Source organism: Athene noctua, chromosome 11 (genome assembly GCF_965140245.1).
Source record: "Athene noctua chromosome 11, bAthNoc1.hap1.1, whole genome shotgun sequence".
Lineage (NCBI taxonomy): Eukaryota > Metazoa > Chordata > Aves > Strigiformes > Strigidae > Athene > Athene noctua.
In genome coordinates this window covers 20,155,435-20,168,733 of record NC_134047.1, presented here as the reverse complement: position 1 = coordinate 20,168,733, position 13,299 = coordinate 20,155,435, and the positions used below count along the sequence as shown (strand labels likewise).

General features: G+C 37.2%; 1 protein-coding gene across 3 annotated transcripts in view; it reads left to right on the top strand.

Moving 5' to 3' along the window:
- Positions 1–13,299, top strand: part of PCDH11X (protocadherin 11 X-linked) — a 507,363-nt gene that overhangs the window by 268,033 nt on the left and 226,031 nt on the right. Inside the window, exon 5 of one of the 3 annotated variants that reach the window (XM_074915249.1) lies at positions 1,800–1,805. The exons of the other annotated variants lie outside the window; for them this stretch is intronic. Coding sequence (XP_074771350.1) covers positions 1,800–1,805 — 6 coding nt within the window. The remainder of the gene's footprint in view (positions 1–1,799; positions 1,806–13,299) is intronic. 3 annotated transcript variants of the gene reach the window in all.

Here is a 13,299-nt window from a genome sequence, read left to right as displayed (position 1 = left end):
TAGTCTTTCTCTTCAGTTGCATTTCATTTCCTTCCCTTCCCTTCCCTTGCATAGGTTTTTGATCTGTGAAAAACTAATTATTCTTTCTGTAAAATCTGATCAGTTGAGAAGGGAAAAAAAGAAATCTTGGATCTGACCTTTCCTGACATTAACACTGCAGGGCTAAAGCACTTCTGAATGTTTTATTTTCAAATGTATATTTTATAGACAAAAGAATTAATCACTTAATTCCTAATTGTTGGAACAGTGTTGGCCACTTTGAGTTGTATTTGGGAAATAATCAGGCTTGGAAAACATGACCCACACAATTTCAGAGGCACCAGTGAGTGAAACTCTGGGGAGCAGGAACAGAGGGAAGTGTTAGCAATGACCTGGCTGCTCTGTCAGGAGGTTGATGGTGTGGTGTAGGTACGTGATGTCTAGAGGATGGGTCCAGCGGTGCAGGATTGTCTGTGCACATAGTCAGGCACACACTGTGTGTAGATACGATCTCAACAGTGCACGATTTTAAAAGAAACATTCTGAAAACTCGGAAAGGAATCCTCTTATTGGGGTTGGTCAGTCCATTAATTGACAGGGATGCTAAAAACTGTCTTCTCCCTTGATGGCCAACTGGTCTGTCTGTATCTGTCTCTCAAATGCTGGATAAGGTGGTAGCTGTTATTGTTGTCAGGCAGAAAATGATTCCTACTAGCGAGTGTGACCTTCACTTGAACTGTCAGTGCTGTTAAGTTGTTGGTAATGATACACAATTGCTTCAGCCTGGTGCATTGGAGAATATTTTCCTGACCCATTTATGCTTCTCCCACATATCCATAGCACAACGCTTGTAAAATATTTTCTTTTTCTTGTGCTTTACCTCTAATGATTAATAGTAAACCTAGTGATGAATGTGAACAAAAGGGTGGCAATTATAATTTCATTAATCACCTAATAATTGGGGTCCAGGGCTCAACTGTGACTTTAGACTTCTACATCCTGAGGAATTAAAGAGAAATTTCTATTAATCACTGTGTCCCAGCTGCTGACAAGGCCTGTTCTAACAATAGATCTAATCATTTCAAGATGTGCTACAATTAGTGTGAGGATGATAAAGGAGTTCATCATCTGAGCCAGCCTATTGGTCCCAGGAGGTTGCAGGAAGGAACCTCTCTATTACGCCAATGATTTACCTCTAAATGCTATGCATTAAAGTCATGGTTCCCTGGAGATTTATAAATGTTTAAAGCTTTTAATAAACTTAACCTGACTTACGGATTCTATTCAAAGCTGGATGGTTCGTCACGGTTGGACCTCTCTGTGGTGATTTGGCTTTCCAGTTGCTGGGTGGTGTGTATCTCCAGCTGGAGGAAAAAAAAAAAAAAAAAAGATGTTGAAATGAAAGTTATCATTTGTTTATTAATTTGTGCATGGCAAAACATCTGGTTGCAATTCCCTCGTTGTGCCTCAGCTTCTTGATAAGGTTTGAGCAGATGTGTGGTTAAATGGTAAATTAGAAAAGATTGCTGTGCCTGATTTTGTGTAACCAAAGAACAACTTTGTAACAGCATTAACAGCCAGTATGTCCAGCTATGCCGAAAACAGGGAAATGCATCTTATGCTGCTATTTCAGACCTCCAGCTGGTTGGAGCATTTTTGTATAAATCTTCCAGAGAAATTCTTCGAGTTCACTGGCTCTCTCTTATCTGCCCTAAGTACACAAATAAATCAAGCCACCAATGTGCGAGCAACGTTCTGAAAATAAAGACTCCATGCATAGAGAAATAATGAATTTTCTAAAATCTATGTGTGGAGATAAGCCACAGGTATCCATGTTTGAGATACTGAAATGATGTAACTAAGGCAACTGGAATAATAATTTGACATCAGAAGGAAGCTGGTATAAATGGGATTTCAGGGAGTTGTATACGTTTTCCAGAGGTTTATTTAAAGTCTTTTCAGCAGAGGTGAAACTTGTCAGAAACATGAAAATCTGTTGAAGTTATCAACACTTTATGTTTATCAGTCATTCATGTTTATGGTAAATCTCTGCAAAGGTTTTTGTTTTTGAATAGAAGATTATAAGTAATCCTCTAAAAAAAAAAATAAAAATAGAGCATTTTAAATGTTCCTATATTAAACCTTCTAAGCTGTGAATTGTGCATGATTTTTATAAGTGATTCCATATTGCAGTGTTCATGGGATATCGCTGAGACCTTGTAGGTGCCAGGATATAAAACAGCTTCCCCATGCGCAGAAAAACTCAGCTAAGACCTGCTGTGAAACAAAATTATTGAACTGCATGTGCTAAAGCTGAGGAGACAATTAAAACAAACGAATTTTGGATGTTGATTTGAAGCAGGCAAATCATACATGGGATAGTTCATCTTGTAGAACAATATGATTATTTTATATATATACACATATAAAGTACCACCTGGATCATTATTTTAAAATTGTTAATTTTAGAGCTGTGGTCTTTCTCCGTCCCACCTTTATTCAGAAGAGTGGATGGCTTGCTGTGCTAAGGTAGCCATTCTAAATAAGTGAGTAGGGTCTTGTACAAGGTCAGGTAGTGCCTCATGAATAGTAGAAGTAAATGGAAAAACTGCTTTCTAAGGTGTCCCTGAACTTGAATACGTGGTTTTGAAAAGCTGAATTAAAACCTTGACCCAGTGATTAGGTGAATCTGAATAGTTTAAAGTAATGATCCAAGGTGAAGCCAGCATGATCAAATACTTCAATACTGAAACTGAGCTTTGCAAATAATTTAATTGTAAATAATTCAGTTAGTGAATTCAGCTTCCTTTTCAATTCAGAGGCTGTTTGAAACAGAGTTTTGGTTTCCTCTGTGGTATTTGCTATTCCTATTGTTTTTCATTTAACTCTGAGTCACTGAACTGTTTCCTTTGGTTGTTTGCTTCATCACAATCAAATCCGAGCCGTTCAGCTCAGTTGGTGTTGCTGCTTGTACTGCTTGGCAAGGCGAGCATCTTAAAGGGAGGACTCGATACAGATTCTGAAGCTTTAGGTGCTTAGGATAAAAACCAGAAACTGCATCTTTAGTAACTAGGTTCAGTGGAGCTACAAGGAGCTATACCTCTTTGTGAGGCTCAGTTAAATCCTCGTTCTCCTGGGTGGATTTTAGGACTTTTGCCCTTTTCCGATGTGTAAGCAAGTGCCTCTTCCATAAATTATGCTTGTGCTGATGGGAGAATTTGTAGACTATAGCCCATGAGAATTTGTACACACAAAAGTTGTTGCCTGGTAGCATGACAAGGGGAACGGGTGTGAAGGTTGGAGTAGTGGACTTCTGAATTCAAGTGAATTGGGTTTTATGGGACATTCACTCAACTTTTGTGGTATTTTTTCATGTTTCTGAGCAACATTCCTTTTTCCATACAAACTGTTGAAGTTAGAGGGATAAATAGTGTCAGGATATAAAGAGCAAATGGACTGACCTTGCAAGGTGTGCTAGGTTTAGCATTAATAGATTAAGTTATATGACTTTATTATTACAGGTGACTGCCATCCTCTTTATTACAGGCATATTATGGTATTTTGAAGAACATAAATTTAAAACTCAACTGCTGTTATTACATCCCCCTTTCTCCTTTCTTTATGAAGAAATGTTTCAGATTTTTTCACTATCTTACAATACGCTGTACAGGCAATAACACAAGGAAAAATTATAATCTGTGAAGAAATGTTGGTTTAAAATTTTTTGGCTTCAAATAAGTGAAAGAAGGTCTTCTACATTCTTGTTAATTCATTGGCATTCATCACAAAATGATAACATAGAGAATTTTGAGATTTTTAGGTGAAGTTCAAAGTTGCCTGTCTGAAAAGAAATCGCTGGGATGGCCTGTTCATTTTAAATGATATCATAAACAACAAAAGTCTCAGCACAGACCAAACGAATGAAGAAAGCTAAATTTATAGAACAGCATGGAAAGAGAACATGAAGAAGAGGAATACTGAGAAGAAAGGTTTCCAGAAAGCAAGTTAGTTTTAAAACTGTTTGCTCACTATTACTGAGATTTTTGGCAAGTGCTGCAAGTTCTTAAAAGGCTCATCTGATACTTTTTTACGAATACGGTTATTTTTTGTATTCTTTTTGATAGTGTTGATAGCACTTTGTCATACAGGCAGAACTAAATCCAGCAACTAGTTTTGAGATTGAAAATAATCACCATCTTCTTACTTGCTACTGAATTACCACCTTTTGTCTTCGCTTAGGCAAACATTCTCTTTTTCATCTTCTGACTAAAGTTTGGCACTACTAAGGAGGGTCTAGAAACAGTTTTTGTCTGTATGTGTTTTGTTGCAGTCCCAGTTTGTCAGAAATGAATAGGCATATACTGTTTTCTGTTACTGAAGGCTTATATTAAGTAGTAGCTGAAGGTGTGTGCTTTACATGTCATAGTTATTTAATACTCATCACTGATTTTTTTTAAAATGCATTTATACTCTATTTCAATGTATCTCAGCATGTAAAGAATTTATAATATTATAGAAAACTTACACTAATTTTAAAAACAGTTAACATGCTTTGCTGATCATACTGAAGACCAGAGCACGGAAAGAAAACTGGAAAAACCTGTTTATTTGTTCTTATAATACTTGCTTCCTTCCCTCTCCTAATAACCTTTTCTTCATACTTTCTTTCATACTCACACAGATTTTTTTTTTTTTTGTGTATATGCTATATAAAAAAAAAAGCAGTATGATATTACACCTTCAAATAAGGATACTGCAGATCAACATACTTCAGAATTACTCCAGAATGAAGCTACTGTCTGATCAATGCTGTACATTGTAGTGTGTAAGTGGTTTTATTGGTGTGCTTTTGAGATTGGCCTTCTCAGGGCAGGCAATTTCTGGTGCTCTATGGGTCATGAAAAAGACTTCTTGTGCTCTCTTCCATGAGTAGTACAAATAATAAAATTTTCTTATTTGTCCCTCTCTTGTAAGGACTGAGAATAGCAGCAGCAGCCGCTGTGTTATGGCAAGTATTGCCATTTGGGATCCTGCTGGCAAATAAATACCGTGTAGCAAAAAGGTGTCATTACGATGACTCATTTTGCCCAGGTTATGAAAGGCTGTGATTCATTAGTACCAAGAATATGCTACAGAACATGGTAACTGCTGCAGCCTGACGTTTTACAATAATGGAAAGTCAAGAATAAAATGGATTTTAAGGAGAGGGAGAGGGGGAGAAAGGAAGTCTCTCTACCATCAGTTGAAGATATTGGTTTTCACTTGACATTGATAAAATGAATTTGCAATAAAAATGAATATGCAATGAAGAGAAGTTATATAAAATCACTATGCAGATGAATATTAGGAACAGCCAATATTTGTAAACTGTTGCATAGGATCCTTTAATGTCCTTTGTTATTTCACTGTATCTTCCAGTCATAGGGACCTCAGCTTAGAAAAAAAGATATGTCATAAAATGTATGTGACAGATTTATGTTAATCCAGAGATTTATGTGGGTTTTTTTCTTTAATGTGAGAATATTTTTAAAAAAAGGTGCCCTGAAAAGCATTTTGGATTCTTTAGCTTGATTCAGGAAAGGCAGTCCCATAAGTCCTGTGGCACAATTAGGATATGAAGTTTTTCTAACAAATCACGTGAGGAATCTTTCTTCCTGTTTACATCAAGCCTTCGGATCCCTAAAACTTCTCTTAAGAAAGGGCAGAAGGATAATAATTACTAGTTACTTGGAGATTTTGTATAGACAAACAGCAGAATATGGTTTTGTATCCCACATCTTGCCCTTACATTTACTTTAGATTCTAGAGCTTTCTCATTGTTTCAGCATATTTAATTTGAGCTCTCCAAAAATTTTGTTGACACTTTTTGCTTCCTGTAATTTAGAATTTCAAGTTCACCTTGAACTAGAGCTGCATACCAACTGATGAAATCTTTCTGTTTCTTTGTTTTAATTTTTTGGCAGAAGATGTGTTTGCAAGTAGGTGTAGTGTCCTTGTATATGATATCAGCTCTACAGCCTTGTGCATGCAGTGCTTTGTTATAATGATTTTTAGCAAGAAATATTTGCTTTTTTTTATTTTTCTACGGGTGCTTTGCTCTAATGTGGAAGTTGTCTTATGTTTGCTGGAGTTTGTTTTCATTATAGATGCCATCTGTGGAACAACTTGGCTTCAAACTATGTTGGACAATATACAACATTTTCAATAAAAGTAATTCTTATGTCAAGACATGGGCATGTTATGGGTTGTAAATTTTGACTTTACTGCCAGCCTCCACCAGATTTTGCTTGCCACTCTGAAATCCTCTGTTGAACAAAATATTGTCATTGTTATTCTTTAAACAGTTAAGGACATCAGTATTAGAAGGGAAAAAAAATTTCTCAGTATTTTTTTTTTTTTGCAGTTTTGTGTTTGTGCCACTCTACAATGTTTTTCACTCACTATGTAACAAAGGTGGCATTGCCTTGTAAATGTAGGATCTTATTAATAATCTCATTAGCATTCTTTTTTAATGTGTGCTGTAATTCAAGTATCAAAGGGGAGCTTCTTTGCCCAATTACTGTCATCGCTTACCTGAAGACTGTTGTGAGGTAAAGTGTTTTTATTTATTTGCTCATAAATGCAATGGCAGCCGGGAGCCCCAGCCCTGTACTCGGGGTGAGAACCTTTCCATTACTGAAGTTTTCATAACGATTTTTGTTGACCTCAACTTTCCCCATCCTCAGCGCAGAAGTTCCCCTAAGATAAATGTGATGAAAGCATTATGCTGGATAACCCTTGACTCTTGAGATGTATTTTGCTGTTCGGGTCTAGCGGAGATACCCCTCGGGGCAGGGGGAGGCTGCGTGACACGACTCTGATATCACCAGTGGGGTACATCCTATGGAAGAGACTGGTGTCTTTTTTGTGAAACTTGACAGGTCAGTCATATGGGTCCTCTAACTGTTTTTGTGAAATGAAAAGCCGTTACACATCAGCACAATCACATATCTGAGTCTGAGCGCCTCAGACCAAAATGCTTCCATGACCAGAATTGTATGTCTGGACCTGTGAAGCTGAGGGTGAAGAAAGATAATTAATTCACAGCCAGGAGTTTTGACTGCCTCTGTTCCTGCAGAGGTGGAGCACAGCTGGATCTGCACCTTTGTCCAGCAGCCACCCAGCAATGGCAGGCTCTTTTCATTCACATTTTTCTGCATTTATGTGCAGATTTGGATTACAGCAGCACAATTCAAGCACAGTGGAGGGCTGCAGCATGGGAGCCACACTTGAAGCACCTGAAGTTCAAGGGTATATCAGCCACCTTTTGTGGTTAGATGCTCTTGCATCCTCCATTAAGTCCTAGAGGCGATGGAAGAGATGTGACCAGATGGTAACGCTTTACTGGGGTAGGGTGGCACTTCATCTGCATTAGGCTGTGAAGGGATGGTTAGGTGACCTCCACAGCACAGGGAATGCTTCGGCTGCCTAAATTCTGCTCAGACTTATCCAGCTGATAGGAATCTATTTTCTAACTTCTGTCACTAAGTTCAAGTAGCTTTATAGAGAGAGCAGTTCTGATGGTTTTCTTGACCCATTTAATCTTTTGCTGACTGACAGCAAATATGGATGACAAACTTGATGCCTTGAGTTCCCTGCAGCAGTATAGCAATGTCACTTGAAGCGCTTCTCCATCAGTGGTGAAGTATTTTCACCTCCTGGTTGTTGATCAAGATTGTAAGTCTTATAAAAGCAAAGGTTTTAGAAACGTACCTTCAGTTACAGTGCTCAGATGACATTCCATATGCATCGTGTGTATCTGTTTTACTGAACAGTGGTATAGTAAATAGAAATATTTAATCTCGGAACTGCTAACACATTGCCTGTGAGTTTTTGGACAGTGGCTGTTTGTGTCTTGATTTGTCAAATTAGCTCAGTAAACAGATTTGTAGACTTAATATTGCAAGATTATATATTAAATATGAAGCCTGTGAAACTATTATTGTTACTTAATCCTTGTAACGCTTATGCTTCAAGTGACCTCATACTGTATATTTACCTAATAATGTGATATTTTGTATTGAGATTCAGGACTTTCAGATTTTTCTGCTGATCACCCTTCCTGTTGTAACTGAGGTCAAATTGCTGAATGAACAAACCTTTCCAGCAGTGCCTGTCTCAAATTCAGCTGTTTATTTTGATGAATCAGATTAGCCATAATCAAACATTTTGCTCTACAGTTTGTTTCTTAAAGAACTAGCTATCGTGACTAAGCTCACCGTGGGTATGGCACCCAAAGAAAACTGTCCTGGCAATGTGCCATACAATGACACAGTTTATGTTCCTTTGTTCCATCAGAAAATGATAATTTGTTTACTTAAAAAGCATCATCCATGCTTCAGTCTTCGTTTTCCTTACATTTAGGAATGACTGCAGTTCCATGAAGAAGTGATCTTATATGTGACATACATACATTATTATATATACAAAGTATATGTTAAAAATTAGTTGATAATGTATGGATGTTTTCTTGTGAAGCTTAAACAGCTGGTATTTTTAAGTCCTATGCCATCCTTAGGTGAGAAGTTAAATGCAAGGTGTTATGATGAGGACAATAAATGGCATATGTGAGGAACATAAGCACACAAGGTGCAGCGCAAGGGATCCCAAAGTGTGGCCTCAAGCAGTCTCTAATCCTATATGCCATGAACACAGTGACTCAACCTTGTACAAACAAAGGCGAATGGTTGACAAACATTTTTGCTATGATTGGGTAGGACTTTGGGAAAGTCATAAGACTTGTGTATTTTCTCCCACAGCATAAAACCAACTGGGAGCGTCGCTCCTCTCCTTCAGGTTTTAGTTCTATCCTCTTACAAAACATATTAAAAACTCCACTTCTGTGCTCTAAAAGTGACTTACCATTGATGTGATGGTTTAATTCTTTACTCTAGAAACTGTGTGAAGAATATCAAACCCTTAACTCAATTTTATGAAATCATTAGCTTAATGTAATCAGTCGTAAATGAAGCTGTGCTTACCTTTTCCATTCACTGGAGACTCTATTAGGCAAAGTGCAAAGGATTATGGGAGGATGAGGATGAACTTGCCTCTTACCCACTAGCCCTGTGAACAATGTTGTAAATATGTATTACAAGTGAGGTAGTTATTGAAGACAAGAAGGTGAACTAATTCTGACTAGATGTTCAAACCAGAATGTCAATCAGCATGATCACTGCAACTCATCATGCTTCACTCCCAGCAGATGGTCTGATAGCACACTTGTAATTTATTAGCTAATGTGAGACACCGTATTGATTTAATACTCTGTCTGTTGTCCCGGCTCACTGCTATGTGGTGCAATTTTGCCTTGGAGCATGACCTCAATGAAATCAGCTTTAGGGCTGTAACAGCACTAATATAAATCATTTGTCTCGCCAAAACACTCCTAACTGTTGACTAGTAATTAAAATTTACATGGAGGTGGGTGTGTCTAGCCATCCACATGAGCTGTTTTATAGTTGTGTTTGGTGTATTTGCATTGGTTAAAGTTTAAGTTCTTCATCTAGTTTTGTAAGGGTGTGTGCAGTCCTCATCGGTAAGAAACCATATTTCAGATGCGTTTTCAGAATTGCATTACTCCTAACTTCAGGATTTCAGCAGAGGTAAATGTCTGGATACATTTGAGGATTTGAGGTGGTGTTGTTTTGTTTTTTGGTTTTTTTTTTCTGCTAAATATCTTTTATTGCTTATATGAAAATTCAAAACTTGCTGGAATTTTTCTCTTGAGTGAGGAAAGTCTCAAGTTTATAAAATTGAAGGAAAAGTTAGGAAGACACTTTTCCTCTTACTTTAGAATTAATATTTTATTTATATTACTTGCATGAAGTGTATCTCCCTCAGTCTGAGATCTATGGTCAAGTGTATTCTTCCCATTTGACTACAAGTTTTTAAGATTCTCTGAGGATTTAGTATCCAATATTTCTATTAAAAGAGAGTGCATGCAATAGAGTTTGACTTCCCTAAGGAAAATAGAATGAAGTTTGCACATATTGCTCCATAGATTCATAAGCAAAAGGGCCAGGAGGAGGGAGATGTGAGATTTATGTTGTTAGCAGCAACACTTGGTCCCATTGGTGACCTTCAACATGAGGTCTGTAGTCTTAGGAAGGTCCTCTGAATAGGTGAACAATTTCACAGTTTGTAATAAGAGTCGTGTAGGTCCTTGGATTTCCAGCCGACGGAGATTGGGAGTTTTATGATTACACTTTGCCTAGTGCTCTTCTTTATATTTTTGCGAAGCATCTAGATTCTCTTAACCACACCTGAATTTCTGTGTGTGTAGTTAGGACATAGTTTTTTGTCTCTGAGGGGTTTGTTTGCTAGATAGTGGACTCCCAGTTATGCTCCATATTGGTACAACTGTTGAATTTAACACTATGTAAAATCCGACAGATGTAAAGACAACCCTTATGATGAAAAGCCAATGATCAATATAAAGTAATAAAGTACTGCCCCAAATTTTAAACTAATATCTTTGTATTGCATCAGAATTTATCACAGCTGTAATGAAGTAAGAATTGATGAAGCTTCTAGAGAGTATGTCCATTACATACGTTTCCAGCTTTTAGATGGGAATAAGCAACATGTATTTATATGGAATTTGCACCACAAATTCCTTCTTCACTAACAAAAGGAGAAGGGAAATTATTTATAGCAGTCTTCACTGGCTTTACTGTTGCTAATTAGTTTCTAGTTGTTAATAAAATAAAACCAATGCAGCTAGCAGTGTTTTGCCAGACAGGATTTAGTGGTATGCTGAAAAAAAGTTAGTAAACAGTAATGGATAAATGACAGCTTGGATTAATTTCAGAGTGGAATGCTCCTTCTTGAAGGTATGATAGTTTCTGAATATTAAGTGGACATATTCTGAATTCTGAAGAGCTAGTTAAATTGGACTGTAAGAATATTTAAAAGGCAGCATTATAGATTTTTCAACAAGAATTTCTCTCCCCCCCATATTATCATTATCATCTTGGTGTTTTGGATCTGTGGTGACTAATGGAACCCAAGTGGCACTGGAAAATGTTCTGTGCTTAACATTTGTAAAAACTGTGTGAAAATAAGAAACAGGAAAGCCATGTAAATGGGGCTTGTGCTAAGGAGATGTATGTAATAGGTCAAGTATAGAATGATGTCTTGTGTGCTAATGAAGTCACCGTATCTGTGAGCAGACAGGTGTGAACTTGGGCAAATCCTAACTGTTTACCTATTTTACAGTATTTACAGGTGATGTGGATTGGGTTTGATTTGTGTTCTGGCCTAAGATGTGACCATATCTGAGAAAATCTTAATTACGTTTAAACAGCTCATAATGAGGTTCCTTGTAAAATGATAGGGAAAATTTACCACTTTAAGATTATTCACCGCTAGTACTTCACACACATCGTCTGTAAGCTTTGAGGCATGCGCAGTGCTTTTTAATGAGGTCTGAATTAGGTAATGGCTAGCAAAAATAATAATCAAAAACTCCAGGTGGCTGTTTTCAGAATATTTCCTGGTTTTGCTCTATCACGGGGACCACTGGGTCTTTGTGTCCTCCAGGATAACAAAGCCAAGTACAGACATTTACCTCAGGCTCTCCCAGCCTGGTCCTAACAGAGAAAAAAAAGACATGATGGTGCCTATTTTAAGGTATATATAAACTGCTTTTAAAAAGAAACTGAGAAAACACTCTAACGTAATAGTATCGCTTACTTACATGTCTACCTATCAACAGCTGGAAAATTAATACAGTTAACTGTCAGTTATTTCCAGTGCTGATCAGGCAATTACAATTACCTCTTTGAAAATGTTAGTGTTTCTTCTGAAATTGGGGTCTTGCTAAAGATTATAGAAGCTCTTTAGAATGAAACTAATTTGAAACAGAAAATTAAATGTTAGCTACATGTGACCAAAGATGAGAATTTTTCCCCGAGATCTTTTGTTTGATAAAAATGTGCCTATTTCTATGAAACACATATTTTAAAGTGCTAACTCTGATACTCATCTTGTGAGCAGTTTTCAGTCTGACTATTTTCCCACCAATATTTCCTTTTGCTTGGAAACGACATGCAGCTGGCAACATCACTTTGAAATATTCTTATATTAAAATCTAACAGACAGTGATAAAGGGAACTACATTGATGTTAATTCTCAGATGAACTGTGCCAAAAATTAGTGACGAGAAGTTGTAAAGTAATGAGAGGGGCTCTGAAACAAATGTGGTGATAAAATGATGATGTGTTTGGCCTTTACTGCAAAGGCACCTGGCACATCTCTGTCGACGTTGCCACTGAGAGGACTTGATCGATCCTAAATTAGACTTGTCTTGCCTAGGTCCACAGGTTGTTGCCCTTATTTTTTATGAAGAGCAAACCTTTTACCGTATAGTCTGCTTTTCACATGCATGACAAGTAGATCATCACTGGCACAAGCTCCGTGTCCTTAACTACGGAACTGGGAGAAAATTTCAAATAAAATATCACTATAAGACTTCAAGTACAGTCAAAATAATCTACTTTTCACATTTTTTTGAGTAATGCATTGAACTGAAATGGCCGTAAAAAAGGCCAGTCAGAACTATTAACATCTGGTAGAGTCTTTATAACCAAATACAAGATAGATACCCGAGGGACTGGTGGGCAACCTCAATAATCACTAGCCTGAGCATCTCAACATCTCTCTGTAGAAGCTATCTACAGCCAAAAAGAACAGGGCCAAAATGGGCCTGACATCATCACAGCCTCAGGTGTGCCCTTCCAAGTAAAATGAAGTTGACCTGATAGGTAAAAACTGAGCTTAAAATAGATGAACTAATTTGGCTGAAAGTGATTAAAAAACACATGGATCTGGAGGGGGTTTATCAGTGGGGATTGGGCTAATTTGGTGGAAAGACAGCTTCTTCAGCGGGCACTGCTGGAGTCAGAGGAGGGCACAGCCTAATACTTCTAAATTAATAATGTCTGAAAACAGATTTGAAATCCCCAGTGGTTTCTTAAATTGGTCTTTTGTTTAAATAAGGTAAAAGCTGTATTTTTATGTGAGAGCTGACCATTAGGGAATTACAGTAGGAAATAAGTATTCCCAAACCGATATATGCTGGGTTTATGCACATCTATATTGAAAAATAATTTTTAAAAATAATACACAGAGAGATAAATTGTGATTTGATTTCAGGATGCTGATTAATTTGGTGCTCAGTGTACATTTCCCAAAAAAGGTTAATGAATCTGTTGAACTAATGAACTTTTCTTAATTAATACACGTTTCAATTTTCTCAGAGCAAGGGCATTAGAGAAG